Raw genomic sequence first — 21,560 nt, 5'->3', positions numbered from 1 at the left:
TCAACTCAGCATTGGCTGGCTGAGGCATTCTGGGAGTTGAAGTCCAAAGTCAGGGTTGGAGTGCCCTGGTTTAGAAGATGGGGAGAACCCTCGGGGAAATGGCCAGTTGGGTGGAGTGAGGAAGCACTCGGGGCCGCTGAAAGAGCAGTTCTCGGGTTCAGCGATGGAAGCTCAGCCTGGATGCATCTGGGTGCCTGAGCCGTTCTCCTTAAACACAAACGTGCAAGAAGAGACATGCCTTGTACAACTTCGTCTTAATCACCCAGCGATTTCTTCAGATCTTCTTGACTTCCTCCTGCGAAGAGGAAGCAAAGCCAGCCTGAAAGAGGAACCTTCTGGGTTCCTTCTGTCCCACTGGAGCTCCTGGTCGAGAAAAACCAGACAGAGACATGTGGCAGTTTTGGATCCTGGCTCTCATTCGTCCTGCAGGTGAGTTCTCAGGTCAGAACAATTTCTGGGTAGAGAAGAGCCACGTTTCTCTTTCCTAAATTCTGGGCAGAAGAAGAAACAGGACAAACCCGTTGGGGCGAGGTTGGCAGGAGGAGACCTTGGGAGTCCTCTCGGCTTCCCTTCCCCTATCCAAGGGGAACTTGAAGAGAGGAAGGGGTCCGGGGAGGGGCATTAAAAACCAAAAGGAAAACCTCCGAACAGCACAGAATTGTGTCAGTCCGAGGAGTCATTTCCAGAAAAATGAGGATGATTAGGTGAAGCAAAGCCCACTTTTTAGGGTGACTAAAGAACTTATCACGAGCCATTTGAAACTGAACTAACCACACCAACACTTTCCGTTCCCTCCAAATTTCCCCGTCAGCTCACAAAAGAGCTTTATAAAAAAATAGAAAGGAAAGGAAAATCAGAGTGAGCCCCACAAAAGGAGAAAAATAGGAATTTAAGAGCTGGATTCATGTAATTGGCTTTGTTTATGTGAAAGAGCCAGCAGCTGAATTTCCATCACATGCTCAGTTTGGTTAGAATGAAGGTGATTTCCTCCCTTTTTGGGGGGGCGGGGAGAGCCAAGCCAGGTGTGCAAATCCAGGTTGGTTGGTTGGTTTAGGGTTCACTGAACGCTCAGGAAATGAGTCAGTTTAATAACTGAGATTAGCAAGTTGTCGGAGCGCGGCAGGGCCCGCACGGCTGCTTCAGTGGTGGGATTCAACATTTTTTACTGCTGGTTCTGTGGGCGTGGCTCGGCGGGCGTGGCAGGGGAAGGATATACTGCCAAATCCCCCTTCCCTCCCCACCCGCCTAACCTGCTTTCCAGCTCCGTTCTCCTGTGCAGGGCAACCAAAGGAGATCCAGCCGATCAGCTGGGACTCCATGGGAGGCGGAGAATAGAAGATGGGGTTGGCGGGGCCAGTCAGAGGTGGGATTGGACGGTTTTCCGAACTACTCAAAATTTTTGCTACCGGTTCTGTAAAACCGGTGAGAACCGGCTGAATACCACCTCTGGGATGCTTGTCCTTTTTAGAGATTCTGCAGAATTCTTCTTTTGGAGAGGTTCAGAAGTGGTCTTCAGCAGGTTCTGACCAGTTCTGGAGAACCAGTAGTGGAAATTTTGAGTAGTTTGGAGAACTAATCCCACCTCTGACTGGCTCCACCAACCCCATCTCTTCTCTGCCTCCCATTGAGTCCCAGCTGATTGGCTGGGTCTTTTTTGGTTGCCACTGGAAGGATCGAAGGACTTTGAAGAAGAGATTGGACTGCCATTTGTCAGAAACAGTGTAGGGTCACCTGCTTGGGTGGTGGGGTTGGACAAGATGACCCACAAGGTCCCTTCCAACTCTGATTATCTGTATCAAGGACTACCAAAATCTTCTGCTTCAGTTCTTTGCCATGTGTGAGAAAACTAATTAACAGTCCTCGGCTTCCAGCCATAATGGAGCAATTTATGACCAGTTTTGAACTTATAACGCACACATGTATTCCAATGGCCATGTGATCATATTTTGGGTGTTTAGCAACTGGCCTGCATTTATGGTCAGTCGCTAAATAACAGGACTGCAATAACAAGACTGTAATTTATGATTTTTTTTTCCGGGCAACCAGTGTTTACTTCCATTTTCCAACAAAAAAAAACATTCATTAGGCTAAAACGATCCACTTAATGACTGCAGCATCTTCTTAATGACCACCACAAAAAAGGATTGTAAAATAATCTGGTGCAGTCCATTGTGGTGACTCAATTAACCACTGACATGATTTACAATTATAATTCCAGGCTCAATTACGGTCGTAAGTCGAGGACTACCTGCGATCAGCTATAATAATCGGAGGCTCTAACTGTTTGTAACTGAGTTCCAAACTCTTTGGAACAGGGGATTAACGCTGGGCATTCAAACTACACAGGCACTGCCATCTTCAGAATGGTAGGGTGGCATTTTTCTCCCACAACCCTGTTTGTGTGTCAAAGTGGGAGTGGGAATTGCAGGCCTGGTTGCAGAAAAGGGGTCATTCTTGGGGGTATCAGTATTTCTATAGCCATTTTGCCTGGCGCCTGCATGGTCCTTTTCCCCAATTTAATTTTAATTATTTAATTCAGTATTCTATTTTATTTATTATTAATTGTGGTGCTTGGGAGAAAAATCCTGTATCTTGAGGTGGAGAGGGAGCAGGCTTTGTTTAAAAATGCAACATTTGGGACATGTGATTAGGAACAGATGACATGGTTTATCAGCCAGGGCTGGCTGTACAAACAGTCCTGGCTGGTTTATTAAATGTTGGCTAAACAGCAGCATGGGTTAGTATGGCTTTGTTGATCTGGATGTGTGAGATTTCAGCAGGACTGTTTTTACAACGCTGGAACACAATCAAGACCTCTGAAAAATAAGATTATTAAAAATTGGAGGGGAGATCATTCTGTTCCTTGAAGATCTTCAATCAGGGATGGAATGCAAATATTTTTACTACCTGTTCTGTGGGCGTGGCTAGGTGGGAGTGGCTGGGTGGGCCCCTAGGACTGTGTGGGCGTGGCTTTTTTGCAGCAACCCCCATGCTCCGGGTTTTTTTTGCCTCCTGGGCCTCGGGGATGCCTCCTGGGTGAAGACAGCGAATGGGAACCCAGAACAGCTGATCGTTGGAACAGCTGATTGTTGGGGGAGGCGGGGAGAAGTACCACTTCGCCGAACGGCAGCATTTTTACTACTGGTTCACCTGAACCAGGCCAAACTGGTAGAATACCACCGCTGTCTTCAATATACTGTTGAAAGAAATGTCCCCGGTTTGTTCCCAGCCAGGACACACATCACAGACGTTGAGAAGAAATGGATGCAGAAGCCAGCTGCCAGAAAGTGGGATTCTTTTAATGTAGGAAGAAGGCACGAAGCAAAAAGTGACACAGCTTCCTGGCTTGCAAGCAGCTTGGAAGTGTGAATCGGAGCCTTTTATGCTTTAATTCCCCTTTGAAGGAATCCTGCAGCTTGATGGGTTTTGATGGGCTTCTGAATGCCCTGGGTTTTGTTTTTACTGGATTAATACTGGGTTTTACTGGTTTACTTGGTCCCGGGTCTTTTGTTTTCCTGTCCTTGGGGTTTAACCCTGTCAGAGGCAGGAAAAAGGGAGTTTTGGTTTACCTTGGAGAATTTATTTTTAGCCTGATTCCCGTTATCTGAATGGCTCTACTTAGTGTTTCTGTGGTCAGGTCTGTTACCTTTTGTAAGGGCCATTAGCAGGGCTGCTCTGAGTTTAACTTTCAGCTGGTGCTTCTTAATTTCCTTAAAGGGGAAAGGTAAGGGTGAGATTCTACCAGTTTGGACCAGTTCGGGCGAACCGGCAGTTCCAGTGATCATTTGGCCCCGCCCCCTCGCCCCTTGTGCTTTATTTCCTTGTTTTTGAGCACAGCTGATTCACGTGGCAGAACCGTTTGCCACGCATCAGCTGTTTTACTCACTGGGGCCGCAGCAGAAGGCAAGTATCACAGCTAAAAATGGTCTTTTCTAAATGCTGGGTGTGCAAATCATGCGCTCACCAAACCAATTGTTTCACTGGTTGCATTGCACCACTGGGAGTAGGGCTAGCTTGAGTCTCTTGGCACTGTTTTCTGAGGATTCCGGCGCTATCCTTTTGGGGGTGTACTTCCCACAATACCTTGAAATGTTTTTGTAATTTTTATTTTTCCAGCCTTCCAAGGGGTGGAACATGATCCCAACGAAGGCTTCAAGGGGTCTCTGCAGGAATTTCAAGATGGGGTCACCCAGAACAAGACGGTGCTGGAAAACGGGACGGACACCCCTTGGAGATCAACGTGGCTGGCCAGCACAACCATTCCGCTCCTGACCGTGCAAAGCAGCACGGACTACAAAGCCAGTAAGCCTCAAAAGGAGGGGAGGGTGAGAATATGAGTCCCAGGCTCTCAGGAGAACCAACGCTCGCTGGTTTCACTGATTGGTTGCACTACTATAACAAAATAAAGGAATATAGGAATGCAGAATAGCACAGTTGGAAGGGACCCTGTAGGTCTTCTAGTCCAACCCGCCCCGGGTCTTTCTTCTCCACGATTAAAGTTGTATTCGTTCATCGGAATATAAAATACAAAGAAAATGAAAATAATTGGAACCTAGGGGAGGAAAAGAGGAAGAGGAGAAAGTGTGGGATAGAAAAGAAAAAAAATGTGTTGATTTCTGTTGCTGAGAGAGACAGTTGTTAAGTGAGTTTTCTCCCATTTTGTGACCATTCTTGCCACAGTTGCTAAGCGAATCCCTGCACTTGTTAAGTCAGTGATATGGTTGTTAAGTGAATCCGGCTTCCTCATTGACTTTGCTTGTCAGAAGGTCACAAAAGGGGATCCTGTGGCCCTGGGACACCGCAGCCATCATAAATATGAGTCAGTTGAAGAATTTTGTATGAATTGTGATCATGGGGATACCTGTCACAGTCACAAGGGTGAAAAAAAAACCCATAAGTTACTTTTTTCAATGCTGTTGTAACTTCGAATGGTCACTAAATGAACTATTGAAGGTTGAAGACTATATACTTAGCCAATCTGCAAAACCAAAATCAACCGTTCCATTTTTTTTCCCATCACAAGCACAAAATCCAATAGCTGAATGTCAACGGTGAAAAGTGTAAGGTTCTGTATTTAGGCAAGAAAAAACGAAATTCACAGGTACAGTATATGTGGTACCTTGATCAATGGCAGTAACTGTGAGAGGGATCTTGGAGTCCCAGTGGACAACCATTTAAATATGAGCCAGCCGTGTGCAGCGGCAGCCAAAAAAGCCACATAGTTCTAGGCTGCATCAGATAGACTCAAGATCATGTGAAGAGTTAATACCACTTTATAAGGCCTTGGTAAGGCCACCCTTGGAAATACTACATCCAGGTTTGGTCACCGTGGTGTAAAAAAGATGTGGAGTGTTGTGGCCCCGATTCCCGAGCCTGTGCTGTCAGAGGAAGAAGACCTGGAAGATGAGGAGGAGGAACTGGGAATGCCTTCATCCCCAGGACCTTCCTCTCTGGCAGTGCCTTCCTCCCTGATAATGCCTCAGGTTCCATCAGCCAACCAAGAGGAACAGCCTGAGATTAATCAGGAGGAGGAGGGCAAATCGGAGCAGCCCCTGACAGGGAGTCAAGAGGAAGAGTGTTGGCTTGATCCTAAGCAGCGTCGTAGGGAGAAGCGTGAGCAGCAACGCAGGAGGCGTGGGAGGGTCAGAGAGTGAGCTGAGTCATTGAGCCACACCCCACAGGGGATAAAAGTGGGTGTGTCTTCGGCTGGAACTTTGTACGGGACAAAGTTTAATCTTACTTCAGGTTTTCTTGGTGAATGATTTTTGTGGACTGCCTTGTAATTTTCTGTGAGTAGATTTTTATTTGTTATCAGTTCAGACTTGGCAGGCAGAGCGTGTTGGAATGCCAAGGATATTATCAGTTCCAAAGAATTAACTCTGTGAAGTCAGAGCCAGCTTGCCTGCCTGTGTTTGTGTGAGTTTGTATTCTTTCATCTTTTGGGAAAGAAGAAAAGTGAGACAGAACTCTAGAAAAAGTGCAGAGAAGAGCAACCAGGATGATTAGGGGTCTCCGGAGGCTCAAACATACGATGAACAGTTGCAGGAACTGGGCCTGGCTGGTCTAGGGAAGAGAAGGACCAGGGGAGACAGGAGAGCAGCCTTCCAATATCCCAGGGGCTGCCCCAAAGTAGAGGGAGTCAAGCTATTCTCCAAAGCACCTGAGGGCAGGACAAGAAGCAATAAGGATGGAAACTAACCAAGGAAAGAAGCAACCTAGAACTAAGGATAAATTTCCTGATAGAACAGTTCATCAGAGGAACACCTTGCCTCCAGAAGTTGTGAATGCTCCAACACTGGAAGTTTTAAAAAAGATGTTGGATAATCGTTTGTCTGAAGTGGTGTAGGGTTTACTGCCTAGGCAGGGGGTTGGACTAGAAGACCTCCAAGGTCCCTTCCAACTATTCTATTCTATGTTATTCTATTCTATTCTATTCCATTCCATTCCATTCTATTCCTTCCAATATTCTATTCTATTCTGTTCTTTTCTCTTCTCTATTCTATTCTATTCTATTCTATTCTATTCTATTCTATTCTATTCTATTCTATTCTATTCTAGTCCTAGTCCTAGTCTAGTCCCATTCCATTCTATTCTCTATATTTTATATTCTCTTCTCTTCTATTTTTATATACATCATATTCTCTATTCTATTCTCTATTCTATTCTATTCTATTCTATTCTATTCTATTCTATTCTATTCTATTCTATTCTATTCTAGTCCTAGTCCTAGTCTAGTCCCATTCCATTCTAGTCTCTATATTTTATATTCTCTTCTCTTCTATTTTTATATACATCCTATTCTCTTCTATATTCTCTTCTCTTCTCTTCTCTTCTCTTCTCTTCTCTTCTCTTCCAATTCTTATTCTATTTTCTATTCTATTCTATTTCTATTATTTCTATTTCTATTCTAAAAGGAAGTTTTTTAAAAAGCTGTAGTAGAATTGATTGATTTTGGAAATACTTTCAAAGAGAAGCTTAGAGTTTTAAAATGGAGGCCTCCTCCTCCTCCCCCAAACATCACCCCCACATCACAGCGACTTTCATCTACTAACTCAAGGGTGTCAAACTGGATTCCTTCGAAGGCTGCATCAGCCTCGTACTTCTCCACGGACCGGCCAAGGGAGGGTGGGGTAGAGATGGGACAGGTGCCTCCTACAGCCCCCCCTGCTGGCCAAAACAGAGTGCAGGGGCCACGCAGGGGCCGTTCACGCTCCGTTGAGGCTGGCAGACTGCTGCAGGAGGCCGTCCAGGCCAAAAACAGGGCACAGGGGCCCCCCGCATGGACCCCCACCATGCCCCGTTTTGGCTGGCAGAGCTGCAGAAGTCCATCCAGGCTAAAAATGGGGTGTGAGACCCCCACGCACCACCACCCCCGTTTTGGCCAGTAGAGGCATCGCAGACAGGTCTTTTGCTGCTTCCAGGCTGGCCCCATGGGCCAGATTTACCCCCCCTGAGTTTGACACCCCTGTACTAACTGTCCCCCGCTTCCTGGGCTCCTCCAGGGAAGCTGACAGCCCCAACCATCACCGTCCATGCCAAGAACGGGACCTGCCAGGCCCTCCTGAGCTGTGCCGTGCCAGAAGAGGAAGCCGGCGACCTGAATTACACCTGGTTCCAGGTCAACGGCAGCGTGGTTCTCTCCACGGCGCAGACGCTGAACGTTGTCCAGAAGCCTCCGCAGGGCGCCCCGGATTACATCTGCATCGTTCGCAGCCAGGCTGGTGAAAGTTCTAGCGTGGTTTCGTTGGAGAAGCATTGCCAGGGTGAGCGCAGCTTCTGGTACAAAAACGGGTGAGGTTAAGGCACCGGAGGGTTTTGCCCAGGGGTAGGGCAACGTCTGGGGGTGCACATTTTGACATTGTGAGGGCAAGCTCACAAATGTGGCTGATGCAGCAGCCATGCCAGTCAAAAACACCCATTTAGAAGAAGATGGAGATTTATGATATTTATAATTATGATATTTGTAAATATTTATTTATTACTTGTATGCATCGCTCCTCTCATTACCCAACGTGACTCTGGGCTAAATGCTCCTAGATGCTCCTTGTTCACCCTCAAAGGACTCTGCAGATATAACTGATGGCCATTTTTCTATCTGCCAACAGAAACCGGCTAAAGCCCCCCCCCCCCTCCCCAAAGCATCTTAAGTAAACCGAAAGAGCCCCTATCCCAAAAGATAAAAGCAAAAATCATCCACAACCTACAGTGAAAGATCCACGAGACAGACAGGTAGAAGACGCAGAGCACATCAATGAACGGCTATTAGCAGTCAAAAGACACAAGGAAAACTCTTTAATCTCCCAACACTGGAAGAGACTCAACCATAGTCTCAACTGGGAAACTGTGCACATCGTAGATCCGTGATGGCAAACCTATGGCACGCATGCCACAGGTGGCACACAGACCCATTTGTGCGGGCACGCAAGCCCTAGTCAAATTGACTTGCACTGCGCATGCACGCACCTCCCAGCTGAGTTTTGGCCCGTTTGAGGCCTTTTTCGCCCTCCTGGAGGCTTGAGGGAAGCCTCTGCAGCCTTTGGAGGCTGAAAAATGGGCCTTTCAGAAATACTGGAAGTGCCAAAACCAGAAGTGCCAAAGGGGCCGTTTTTTGGCCTCCAAAGGCTGCAGAGGCTTCCCTCAAGCCTCCGGGAGGGCAAAAAAGGCCTCAAACGGGCCAAAGCTTTGCTGGCTGGGGAATTCTGGGAGTTGAAGTCCTCCAGGCTTAAAGTTGCCAAGGTTGGAGACCCCTGTCATAAATGATACTTCATAAAAATGCTTAAACCACTCAGCAATTTTGCTAGCTGGCTTAGATCTAACTGACTTGGCTTTTATTTGGGGTTCCTACAGATCCACCTATCACCAGCAAATACCTCTCGGCATCTTTTTATGCGAAATATATCGTCCCACCTTTCATCGTTCTTGTGATCTTGCTGGTTCTCTTCTTAATGTACAGACGGAAAAGAGGAAGAGGTGAGAAGTCCCTTTTTTTTCTTTTTTCTTTAGCAGGGATGCTTATTTGCCAAATGGTTTAGTATTCACTATTAAAACATACGAAGCACGGTCGTAGGAATTGGGGGTGTCCGGTCTAGTGAAAAGAAGGACGACGGGTGCCCAATATTTGAGGGGCCGCCACAAAGGAGAAAGGAGGTCAAGCCATTTTCCAAAGCAGCGGAAGGCAGGACAGGAAGCAACGGATGGAAACGCATCAAGGAGAACCGAAGAACTAATTCGTGACAGTGAAAACAATTAACCAGTGGAACAACCCGGCTCTAGAAGTTGTGGCTGCTCCATCACTGAAGGCTTTTAAGAAGAGATTGGACAGCCACTTGTCTGAGATAGTATAATAGGGCAGGGGTGTCAAACTCAAGGCTTAAACCTGGCCCGCGGGGTCGGCCTGGGAATATCAAGGGACCGGCCCACAGTGCCTGTGCCAGCCCCATGGGTAGAGGTGGTATTCAGCCGGTTCTGGCCAGTTCTGGAGAACCGGTAGCGGAAATGTTGAGTAGTTCAGAGAACCAACCAATACCGCCTCTGACTGGCCCTGCCAACCCCATCTCTTCTCCGCCTCCTGAGTCTCAACTGATTGGCTGGGTCTTCTTTGGTTGCCCTGCACAGGAGAACGGAGCTGGAAAGCAGGTCAGTGGGGTGGGGAGGGAAGGGGGATTTTGCAGTATCCTTCCCCTGCCACGCCCACCAAGCCACGCCCACAGGACCGGTAGTAAAAAAAAACAACACCCCAGTTTCTTCCACAGCCCACGGAGCCACTCTCTCACTACCTGTCAGCTGCTTGGCCTCCCTCCGAATCAGATTCTGACAGGGGCGCGACAACTAGCCAGTGAACTAACCAGCGGTCCTGGCCAGGGGCAGGATGATAGTCAGGGGGTGGGGGTGCCCCAGATAACGCCTGCAGCAGCCCAGCGTGCCCGCAAACAGCAGATCCTCCAAAGAATTCACCTCTCTCTTTTCTTTCCCGTCCAACAGAAATACACAGCAGCATGGAATCCATCAACGAGTCTTCGGGTATGTCACCTTCGTAGCCACGGCCCTCATCCGGAGCCACGGCTGGGCCACGTTCACATTTCTTGGGTGCCGGGATGGGGTACCGCTCTGGGGTACTGCAAATCAGGAGTTTGTTTGTTTGTACTTTCATGTAGCAGCAAAGAGGGTGATGGGCACAATAATCAGGAAGTCCAGGCAGTTTAAATGAATATATAGGTCAGCGATAGTGAAAACTGTTTGTTGTGGTGTGCTGAAAGCGTGTGCACGCGCAATAGTGCATGCGCATGCATGCCGGCACCCATGATGCAATGCACCCCACCCCCCCATGCATGCACGCGCAACACCCCTGCCTCACCCCCTTAGCTGCACTGCACATGCATGCACCTCCCAGCTGATTTTGGGCCCGTTTGAGGCCATTTTCACCCTCCTGGAGGCTTGAGGGAAGCTTCTGCTGCCTTGGGAGGCCAAAAAACAGGCCCATTTCGTCACTTCCAGTATTTCTGGAAGGCCCATTTTTCGGCCTCCCGAGGCTGCAGAGGCTTCCCTTGAGCCCGGGAGGGCGAAAACAGCCTCAAAAGGGCCGAAAATCAGCTGGGAGGCGCACGCATGCTCAGTGCGGGTAAGTTTGGCTTGGTCTCATGTGCTCGAACAAATGGCTCTGCGTGCCACCTATAGCACATATGCCATAGGTTTGCCATCATGGATATAGGTTTATTGCAAGGTCAACTCTCGACAAGAATCTGGCCAACTAATGGTTCAAAGCAAATTGGTAGCAGATAAGAATTAGCGGAACTCAAGATGGGACTTGGATCTTGGGACTTGGATGGGATTTTGTGAGCACAAAGGGACTCGAGGCTGAGGACTGGCTTGACTCCTCCCTCCCTTGGGCTCAGCCTGGTCACCTCCTCTATTGTAAATCAGAGCAGAGGAGACCCAACCTTGCCGACTTCCAACTCCCGGCAGCCTCAGTTAGGACATGTAATGGTCCCTTTAGGTGGAGCATCCATTCTCCAATCCTGGCCATGAACAGGGCTTAATTCTCATTTCAGACTCCGACAATGAGGTGGGTCCTTCGGTGGAACAGACGGCAGAGGTCACCTTCCTTCCCGAGGTAATCCAGTTATGCCCTGTGGGGGGATGGGAGTCCCGTTCCCTTTCCCACCTTTGCCTGGTCTTCTGCATAGCATAAAATGTCAGCGTTTGTGATAATAATAGCAAAAAAACAACAACTGGAAACGGTGAACAAGAGCTTTATTATTAAGTTTTTGCAAAAAGGAATTCTGCTGCTCATGGCAGAAGACATTTTCCCCAGGAGGGCTGGGGTTTATATATAGGTTCAAATATACAATCTCTGCCTCTGTCCTGGGTTCACAATCTATCCAAGTATGTATCTCCCTACGCCACACCCATAGCGTAACACCTGTTTCCTTGTCTTTGGAAACTACCCTTTTTCTCATTGCTATGTCTTTCTGTTATGTCCATCGAAGCACAATGGATCATTAACCAGTTCCATTTGGGTCACTATGACCCAGTATCTCCCACATATATCCTAACGCCAAGAAATACAACCCCACATATAACCGCGTTCCAGCAAACCTCCATTCCAGCCGATAACTCCGAGACAGACATCTCTCAAAAGTTATTTTTATTTGGATAGTAACTGGCTCAACTGTGGAATCCCGAATCTGAAAGTATTGGGCTTCCTTACAATCAGTAAAAACTACAACTCCATCCCCTGCACCCATCACCACATCCCATGGCCCAATCGCCGTCCGTCCCAAAGTAAGACTTCCTTTCACTATGCGCAACACCACCTGACCTTGAATCAGAAAAAGAATGTTGTCATGTCTAACTAGATCTACTCCAATGAATTCCCCCCTCCCACTTTCCCAGGCCCAATTGTGGCAGCGTGGGAGCACCGGATCTCAATGTGGCTTCCAAAGCTGACATAAGAAATAGAGCCCCCAACTTAGGAGTTGCTTAACAAGTGTTTAACAAACCTACCTTGGGGCTACTTACAACACAGTTCCAACGGTCAGGCTGTTTCCACAACTGCATGACTGAAGTTCAGCTGTTCGATAACAAGGCCACATTTGTGGCTTTGTTCGAAGGATCCCACAGTCACATGTGCTGCCTCCATTCATCCACACGTGCAAACTTAGCCACAGTCATTGGCTCGTGACCAAGTAGATACCCGAAAGCAAAACAAACTTACAGCCAAACCAAAAACAGGCTTGGAAATAAAGGTTTTGCCCGGGGGAGGTTCCAAAAATAAACAGCCCTCCAATGTCCACGGCCTCTACTGAGGTTTGTCAACAAGTCCAGTGGTCCGAGCTTCAGAGCTTGCAAGGAGAAGTCACAGGAATTATCCAAGCCAGGAATGCAGGGGGTTGTTTTCAGCAAAGCCAGCCACAAACAAGCTCCAGACTAACCTTCCAGGCAATGGCCAATTGAGGCCAATTTAATTTAAACCACTCAGGGGTGGGTTTCTACCAGTTCTATCCACCTCTATAGAACTGGTAGCTCTGAAGAGCAGCAGACATAGAACCGGTTCTATGTCTACTGATGTTTTTGCTCACCCGCCCGCCCGCCTGGGCTCTTACCTGATCTTTATTTCCTAATTTTTCAACTTCAGCTGCCGAACGAGGCACAGCTGCAGTTTAAAAAGCAGGAAAAGAGGGCTGTTTCAAAGGCCGCCTCTCTGCACACAGCATGCTGATGACGATTTACAGGCACGCGGCTCGCAGCGTGCAGAGAAGCTCGTAAATCCCAAACCGGTAGTTAACCCTGTCGTATCCCACCCCTGAAAGAACTCTCTGGAACTGAATTAAATCCATGAGCTGCAGAGTTGCGGGAACACAAACAACCATCTGGCTACAACCCACACACGTTGCTTCCAGCAACACCTCCCTCTGCCTGCTGTGCTAAATAGCCCCTCCCCGTGCAGCCCATAAAGAGGGGCGGAGCCTTTTCCCCTCAAGTCTAGCAGATCTCCGCCTCTCTGCCATGTGTGCTCTTGCATCTACCAAGGCCGGCAGCTCCTCCCCCTCTACCTCATTGGCCTGTGAGCTCCCACCAGCCGAGGCATGTTCTGCCGGCAGCTCAGGATCAGCAATACCAGACGTGCCAGGAATACTCTCATTCTCCCTCGAGGCCTCTGTTGAAGACGTGGAGGAGCCGTCGTCCACAGGAGATATCACACATTTTATGATAGTTTTGCCAAAAAAAACCCAGGACTTCTGGTTCTTGGCCAGACTGTGTCCACAGCCCCGTGATGGCAAACCAATGGCACGCATGCCAGAGGTGGCACACAGAGCCCTCTCTGTGGGCATGCGAGCCGTCACCCCAGCTCAGCTCCGCTGCACATGCCTACCTGTGTCAGGGTTCCAACAGATGCCCTAATTAAAACCGTGAGCCTCAAGCCAAGTTTCAAAAGAATTCCAGTTATTTATTAGGAGCAACATGTTGGCACATACCCAAATGAGGTCAGCTCTGCCTGACGTAATTTACGGCCCACCCATGACCCTGTTGCCCCCCCTCCCAAGGTGTGTCATAAATCCCATCCTCCAACTAGCACTTTCGCAGCCTGTAGAAATCACGCCTCTCCAGTTGGTCCCTGGCAGCCTGGGATACAGCCTTGAAGAAGGTATCCGTGGAATGTGGTTCTGGTTGTGGCTACTGCTCCATCGATTTTCCCCACTTCCTACCTATGGCAACTCCAGAGAAGGCAAGGAATGCTTTACGAGTTGACAGCGCACACCTCATGCCAGCCAGCTGTTCCTTGGGTCTCTGCCGTGCATGTGCAGGGGTCAGGATGCATGCGCAGGTGACACACACATCTTGCATTCTGGGGGGTGCGTGTGCACTCACTTTGGGCACTCGGTTAGCCATCACTGCCATAGCCACAATCACTGGTTTTGTCAACAAGCACTGTTATTTACCTAACGGCCACTGCAAAAGTTGTAAACCCAGGTTGGTCCCACAAGCAACCCATTTTATGACCATTGTCACATGCAACCAAAATGGGCAGCCTGCCTTATGGTCGTAGGTCGAGGACTGCCTGTTAAGGATGGCTCATCTTCAGAGCAGAAATGGTGTGTTGCAGGAGGGATGGACAGAGTCCCCGTCTTGACCAGAGGGCTGCTGGCCCCAAGAGCCAGAAGCTGCAGGAATATTAGCAGCAGCAAATCCTGCCTTCCTTTTGCTATCTTGGCAGCCATGACAGAGGCGAGTGGATAAAAATGGCTTTTGACTTTAAAATTGCACTGCTGTAGTTCGATTCTTTCGCTCCACCAACAGCTGCTCGAGGTTTTAGGCCACGGCTCTCCAAACATGGCCACTTTAAGGCTCGAGGACTTCAACTCCCAGAATTCAACTCCCAGCCGGGGGAATTCTGGGAGTTTGAAGTCTTCCACTCTTAAAGTGGCCGCGTTTGAGAACTCCCTGCTTTAGAGCTACAGACATGACCATGAACAGATGAAAAGGGATTTTTCTCTTCCTCGCAGGGCGTTAAACCTCTTTCTCAGGACAACACATCCACTGCCGAAACAGCCATCAGCAACCAGGAAAAGGCGCCCGATACACCGAAGCAGCTTCCAACTCAAGCATGAATTTTTGCTTCAGATTATGGGTCACTGCCTTCTCCCCCTTGTTAAGGAATGTTAAGGGTGGTGGAGTGTGGAGGGACGTCTGGCCACCCCAGAAAAAAAGTCCTGGAATGACCCCCCACACACACCACACAGGATTCCAAAACTGGCATCTCATCTCTCAGCTTCACTGGTGACAAAACTGACTCATTTTAGTCTCGCTTAGGTTCTCAAGCGGTTTTGGCCAGACTTTTTTTTTTTTTTTGATAATTTCCAAGATTTGGAAGTGGAAAAGACCATACTTGGAATACTGCATCCAATTCTGGACACCATGATACAAAAAAAAGATGTTGAGACCACGGAAAGCGTGCAGAGAAGAGCAACAAAGAGGATTAAAGGCGGCGGAGCTGGAGGTTAAACCATACAATGAGCAGCCTTCCAATATATGAGGGGCTGCCACAGAGAGGAGGAAGGGGGGTCAAGCTATTCTCCAAGGCACCCGAAGGCCAGACAAGGAACAATGGATGGAAACTGATCCAGGAGAGATTCAACCTGGAAATAAGGAGGAATTTTCTGACAGTGAGAACAATCAACCCATGGAACAGAAGTTGCCTTCAGAAGTTGTGGGAGCTTCATCATCACTGGAGGCTTTCAAGAAGAGACTGGACTGCCATCTGTCAAAAATGATGTAGGAAGACAAACCGGAAGACAATTGAGGGAACCAGGAGTATCTAGTATGAGAAAGAGAAGGTCTAGGAGTGACATAATACAATCTTCCAATATTTGAGGGGCTGCCACAGAGTAGAGAGGGTCAATTTATTCTCCAAAGCCCCTGAAGGCTGAACAGGAAGCAATGGATGGAAAGTTATCGAAGAGAGATCCAATGTAGAATTAAGCAGAAATTGCCTGATTGGTGCATATTAATCAGTGGGTTAATTTGTGGGGGGCTCCGTTGCTGGTTTTCAAGAAGAGGTTGGACAGCCATTTGTCCAGAATGGCCTTGAGCACGGGGTTGGACTAGAAGACCTTCAAGGTCCCTTCCAACCCTATTATTCTATACTGCAGGGGTCCCCAAACTTGGCAAATTTAAGACTTGTGGACTTCAACTTCTGGAAGTTGAAGACTTCCAACTTCTGGAAGTTGAAGTCCCCAAGTCTTAAAGCTGCCAAGTTTGCGGACCTCTGCTGTACTGTAGGTTCCAAGTTGAATGCACCATATTATATAATGTTTGTGCTCTTCAAGTGGGAGGTCAAGTGAGTTGCCATTCTGGGTGTCTCAGGTCTTGGTCTTCTCATCTGTAACCTCTGTTACATTTGTGTGAAACCACTAAAATTAGTCATCCACCACTTCTGGATGACATGTCATCAGTCTGTAGATGATACCCAGTTATCTACACCTATCCTGGTTCAAATGGAAGTCACAGTGGAAACCCTGAAGGTTCTCATGTTATGGATGAGTCAGCAAGGGAGTGGTTTACAAGATGGAATGAATAATCTTGAAATGGAAAAAAAAAAAAAGCGAAATGGGGAACGTAGATTTGCAACTATTATGAAATGAAGGGTAATATTTCAACATGACAATATGGGGTGGGTGGGAGGGGAGAAAAACAGACCTGCCCTACCTAACGTCTGGCTTCCAGAAACTTGCAAGATCCTTATGGAGAAGGGGTGCCGTCTCTTCTCCTTTCTCTGGAGAAGCCAAAAATTCCTACCGGAACATCAAAACATGAGAACATGAAAACCACCTGGGATCCATGGCTGAAGACTCTTGGGGAGGGGGCACCCATATTATACTTAAGTCTGTTCCAAGTTTGGGGGTCCTTGGTGCTCTGTGATCTTGCAGACCTTTCATTACTCAACTAGGTAACATCACTAGCCTCCACAATCTGAATGATAGAATAGAGTAGAGTAGAGTAGAGTAGAGTAGAGAGTAGAGTAGAGTAGAGTAGTTGAGTGATGGCATTCGGGAAAAACTCTCCTTGTGTCTAGTTGTTCTGGTGTGCGGGGCTCTAGAGCGTCGTTTGAGGGAAGGAGTTGAAACAGTTTATGTCCGGGATGTGAGGGGTCTGTCAGTCTGTAGATACTTTCACAGCCCTATTTTTGACTCAGGGTGCAGTATACGGGTCCTCCACGGAAGGCAGGTTGGTAGCCATTGTATTTTTTCTGCAGTCCTAATCGCTCTCTGAAGTCTGTGTCTGTCCTGTTGGGTTGCAGAACCGAACCAGACAGTGATAGAGGTGCAGATGACAGACTCCATCATTCCTCTGGAGAACTGGATCAGCAGCTCCTTGGGCAGTTTGAGCTTCCTGAGTTGGCGCAGAAAGAACCTTCTTTGTTGTGCTTTTTTGATGATGTTTTTGATGTTAGGTGTCCATTTTAGGTCCTGAGATATGAATGCTGACATCCATGCCAACCAATTTCAACGCTTAAGCTTCAAGTAGCACTGATTGTGTCTGTGATGTCTGCAACAAAACAACTAAGCTTAAAAAGTACCAAAGACCCTGGAGTTGTCCTCCTCTACAGACTCCCACTTCCTTCTGGCATTGATGATGTTACCTAGTTGGCCCCTGAAACGTCTGCAGGAAAACTACCAGAGCCTCCAGGACCCCAGACTTCAACCCTGAGCTACAGATATTCCCTACTCTTCCAAGTTTAACATCAATTTGTTATATAATCTGGAGTAATGTTTAACCTATTGATTTTTTATTTCCTCCCAGTGTTAAAACTTACAAGTTTGCCATCCCAAACAGAAGTGCTGGTAGTTGTTTTTTGTCTTCTTTTCATAACCAATGATCCAGCTATTTATCCTGTAATGAATCCCTTACTGTAAATAAACACCAGGAGTTAAATTGCTTTAGATTAGATGTTCTTTGAGTTGTGTTAATCCTTGGTTTAACACCCTCTTGAGTGATAATAAGCCATTAAGTCTTCGCCCTCAAGGCTTCAACGATCCCTTGGTGTAATCTGACACTTATGAGAGTATTAAACCACAGAAACAAGAGGTGCAACATTCACATCTCTAAACTTAAGCTAACAGTGAATTGCAAATCCAGTACATGTCAAATTCAGTGGTTACTTTTATGAGCAGGAGAGCAATTATGATGGTCCTTGTTGAAGGATCTTTATGGGTCGAAATTTCTTAAGAAGGAAAATGGTGACATGCAATCTTGGAATATTTTGGGGGAGGTTTGCTGGCAAGACAGGAAACCCCATTCTTACCTCTGAATACTGTCTTTACCATTTCTAAAAAGCTACTGGGGGTGGATTTGTTGCCTGATCATTTGGAAAGTGAACTGAAAGCATGTCACCTTGGCTCGCTCTTCTTGGCAAAAGCAACCCATTTAAAAATAAAAAAAAAGTTGAAAGGGACCTTGGAGATCTAGTCCAGGGGTGCCAAACTCCTGTGGTCCATTGGGTCATCCCAGGGCCTAAACTTGGCCTTTCATCTGAGCACAAATTGGGGGGTGGGTGGGTGTTGCTGAAATCCTTTGGGATAAGGCTGATCAGCACGCACCTTTATCTTCCTTGAAATGCTGCCAACCAATTAGTTATATGAAGCCAAAACGGAGCACAAATTCAACAGAGCTTCAGGTTTCAAACCGACCAGTACGAACAAAGTTGCTTCCTGCAAAGATTCCTGTCCTTTTGCGCCTCCTTTATGTCTTATGCGAGAGGCCAATCACCTCCAAGCCTTACTCCCAAGTCACCCTTTTGTCTTAGCTGATCTTGCCTTCTGGCAGCTCTGCACATGCACGCACTGGGAACAGGCTCCCCTTGTTCCTCTGCCTCGCTGCTGTCAGATTCTGGAGGCTCCGGAGGCAGCATCCCACTCAGGCCCTGGCCCCATCTCTGCACCAGACGCAAGACCCTCGTCCGATTCCTCCCCAGACTCCTGGACTGGTCCCCGTTCTTCCCAACTGTCTGATTCTGCTGCCACCTGTGCAGGCTGCCCGGTGAACCACAACAGGTATGGACTTCGTCCCAGTGCCCGAGTATCCAAGGGATCCTCCCTCCTCAGTCAGCTTGACCAATTGGACGTCAACACTGAAAGCAACTTGGGAGAATGTTAAAAAAAAGTGCTAAAGCAGCGCAGACTTATAAGAAACAGGCAGACACCGAGTCCTGCAATGGCCGTTCCAGGTGAAGGTCTACCTCACCCCCAAATATCTGAGGTTAAGACTCCCTAGCCAGAAACTGAGGCCAAAGTTTATAGGACCATTCCCCATAGAAAAGATTATCAACCCAGTCAAGGTGCAATTGAAATTGCCCCGATTGTTAGGGAAGATACACCCGGCATTCCATAGTAGCCTCTTAAAAAACCCCACGGTCGGTTTTTGGTCTGTCAACATCGTCACGTATTGGAACTTTTCCCCCCCTTTGCTAAACCGGGAGGGGACCGGGGTGTGGCCAGCACATGACGCCTCTGGCCCTCGGGCTGCGCGTTTCATCCCGGTTCTAGTCCAACCCCCTACTCAAGGAGACCCTTCGCCAACGATGGTGAACCTTTTTGGCATCGAGGCCCAAACCGGAACATGCATGCATGGAGGTGTGCTGGAAACCTGAAGACCACCTGGCAGGTGTGTGCATGCTTGCTTTTTGGCCATTTGGGGGGGGGCATTTTCCAGCTGTTTTTTTCGGGACATTTTCAGGCTGAAAATCAGTCTGAAAACAGCCAAGCAAAACAGCCTGAAAATCGCCCTGAAAACAGCCCAGAAAATGACCTGTTTTGGGGGCTGTTTTCAGGCGCTCCGGCACCCACAAAGACCAGCTGGCCGGCACGCATGTGCGCAACAGAAACCAGAAAAGCAGCTGGTGACCTTGCGCATGTCGACAGAGGGGGCTCTGGTATGCATGCCACAGGTTCACCATCACGGCCCTGTGCCATCCCAGACAAATAGTTGTCCAAATTCCTCTGTATCCGTGGATGCTTTCAAGCCAGGGACCATTCATTCCACAAGCCGCTTCCCCCCCACTTCCTGAAAACATCACCAGGCCAGACAGAACAGAATACCCAAAACTCCAAAAGATGTTTATTTTTTTTTTAGAAAAAAATGTACAATTTTACTTTCTATTATTTATGGAAAAAAAAAACTCCTCTTGACTAACATTGTTGTAATGCTTAGTACCACTGCAAACTGTAAAAACAAAATTTTATATATTAAAAAAAATTTACATTTTACAATTTTCTACATGCATGCACAAGGTTCCTCTGCTTTTATTTTTGGGGGGCGGGGAGGGGACGACATCAGAAAATGGTTTCCTAAATTCGTGTGTGTGTTTGAGCTAAGGAGAAAAGTGGCCTGTTTGAATACTTCCAGTCTGGGAGGGGATGATGGTCCCTTGAACTCTTTTCCCCCCTACTAAACCACCAAGTCTTAAAATGAGATGAAAGTGGCAGAGTGAAGTTACTTCTCAAGAGACCAGACCTGGATGTGCTTTCAAATTTTAAGAGGATCAAGAATGGGCTACAAATACAAGACCCCCTGTCCCATCCCCTGTGAAGATTAGAAATTTTCTATAGATAGTCCTTGACTTACGACTTATTTAGTGACTGTCATGCCTGTCAGAATCTGATTCGGAGGGGGAGGCCGAGCAGCTGACAGGAAGTGGGAATGGGGCTCTGTTGGCTGTGGAAGAAACTGGGGAAGGGCAAAGCCCAGTTGGGCAGAGCAGGGGAGAGGTAGAACAAGGGAGAGAGAGTTCAAAGACCCAGGCCCACCCCCTCTTCATCCTAGGCCACGCAGGGAGGAACGGAGAAGGGAGTAACATGAGTTGCATGGCTTACGGGGGAGGAAAGGGCCCCGATTCCCTTCATTAGCTGCAGCTGGGAACACAGTGTATAAAAGAGGAAGCTGCCCACAGCAAGTTGTTGGGAGCAAATCGTAAATTTATCTTGTATTGTTGTGGCTTATTTGTGTTCCTGGCATCTTCCCAATTGTGTGAGCGTTGCCATGTTTTCAAGTCTGAAATTCTTGTTTCTGCCCTGCCAAACTAATTACCTCAGTTTTGCTTGATTGGACTTTAAGTTACAGTTTGTGTTGACCATGTTTTGGACTGAATTTTCTGCCATTAAAGACTGTTCTTGGGAGTGTTTTTTCTCCAGCTGAAGGTAACCTGGACGTTGGGGGCAAAGTTGGAGATAATAAAGGGACTCTTCTTGCTTATTTGACGGTGCTGCCTTTGTGCCACGCCCCTTTGGGTCATCACAGTGACTAAGCTACAACCGTGCTGCTGAACGATCATATGGTGGTCCTTGCACTTACAACCATGACAGTGTCCCCATGATCGTGTGATCACAATCCATGTTCTTGGCAACCAATTCACACATACAACGGTTGCAACATCCTGAGGCCACATGATTCACACTTGCGACCGTCCCAGCCGGTGTCTGACGCAAGCAAAGTTGATAGGGAAGCCGACAGAGAAGGTTGCAATTTGCAGTCATGAGATGCCTCCTTTATTAACAAACACCGATTCCATTTTAACAACCATGGCAAAAAAAAAGAAAGGTCGTAAAAGTCAGGTATGGTCACGTGATGCCTCACTTAACGACCAATTTTTCCCAATCATGGTTGTAAGTCAAGGACTTGTGTTTTTCCAAGTGCAACTGACTAGGGGAAACTTTTATCCTGTTATCAACTTTTGTTGTCTAAAAGCCACCCCAAGATTGCTCTAAAGCAGGGTGTCCAACCCTTGACAACTTTTAAGATTTGTGGACTTCAACTCCCAGAATTCCCCAGCCAGCACAGCTCTAAACCAGGACGCCACCACCCAAAATAAAGAATAGATCTCTGGTGGACCCTCTTTAACAACCCCTCTAAGAAACCGATCCCTTCTATGGCTCCAAGATCTGGGTGCGAACTGCTTTGAAGGGCCTGAAATCCCCTGGATGGGATTAAGAGAGTTGGAAGGGACCTTGGAGGTCATCTAGTCCAACCACCTGCCCAAGGAGACCCTACTCCATTTCTGAAAGATG

General features: G+C 47.6%; 1 protein-coding gene across 1 annotated transcript; it reads left to right on the top strand.

The window, feature by feature from the left end:
- Nucleotides 1-267: 267 nt before the first annotated feature.
- On the top strand, nt 268-15,273 carry LOC113447482 (uncharacterized). The gene is made up of 7 exons (XM_026717707.2): nt 268-429; nt 4,117-4,302; nt 7,503-7,763; nt 8,848-8,970; nt 9,982-10,020; nt 11,049-11,110; nt 14,505-15,273. The coding sequence occupies exons 1-7, from the start codon at nt 390-392 to the stop codon at nt 14,607-14,609; spliced, it is 816 nt and encodes a 271-aa protein (XP_026573492.2). The 5' UTR covers nt 268-389; the 3' UTR covers nt 14,610-15,273.
- The last annotated feature ends 6,287 nt before the right edge of the window (nt 15,274-21,560 follow it).

This window comes from Pseudonaja textilis, chromosome 16, assembly GCF_049901715.1.
Source record: "Pseudonaja textilis isolate UNSWEBS1 chromosome 16, rPseTex1.2, whole genome shotgun sequence".
NCBI lineage: Eukaryota > Metazoa > Chordata > Lepidosauria > Squamata > Elapidae > Pseudonaja > Pseudonaja textilis.
The sequence above is the reverse complement of the archived record's forward strand: the minus strand, read 5'-3'. Positions and strand labels throughout refer to the sequence as shown.

What these genes read in the sequence shown, in the direction of transcription:
- LOC113447482 (XM_026717707.2), top strand. Translation starts at nt 390, where the DNA reads ATGTGGCAGTTTTGGATCCTGGCTCTCATTCGTCCTGCAG. An exon ending in GGCTCTCATTCGTCCTGCAG is followed by an intron (nt 430 to 4,116) that starts GTGAGTTCTCAG and finishes TTATTTTTCCAG; the next exon opens with CCTTCCAAGGGGTGGAACAT. An exon ending in GTTGGAGAAGCATTGCCAGG is followed by an intron (nt 7,764 to 8,847) that starts GTGAGCGCAGCT and finishes GGGTTCCTACAG; the next exon opens with ATCCACCTATCACCAGCAAA.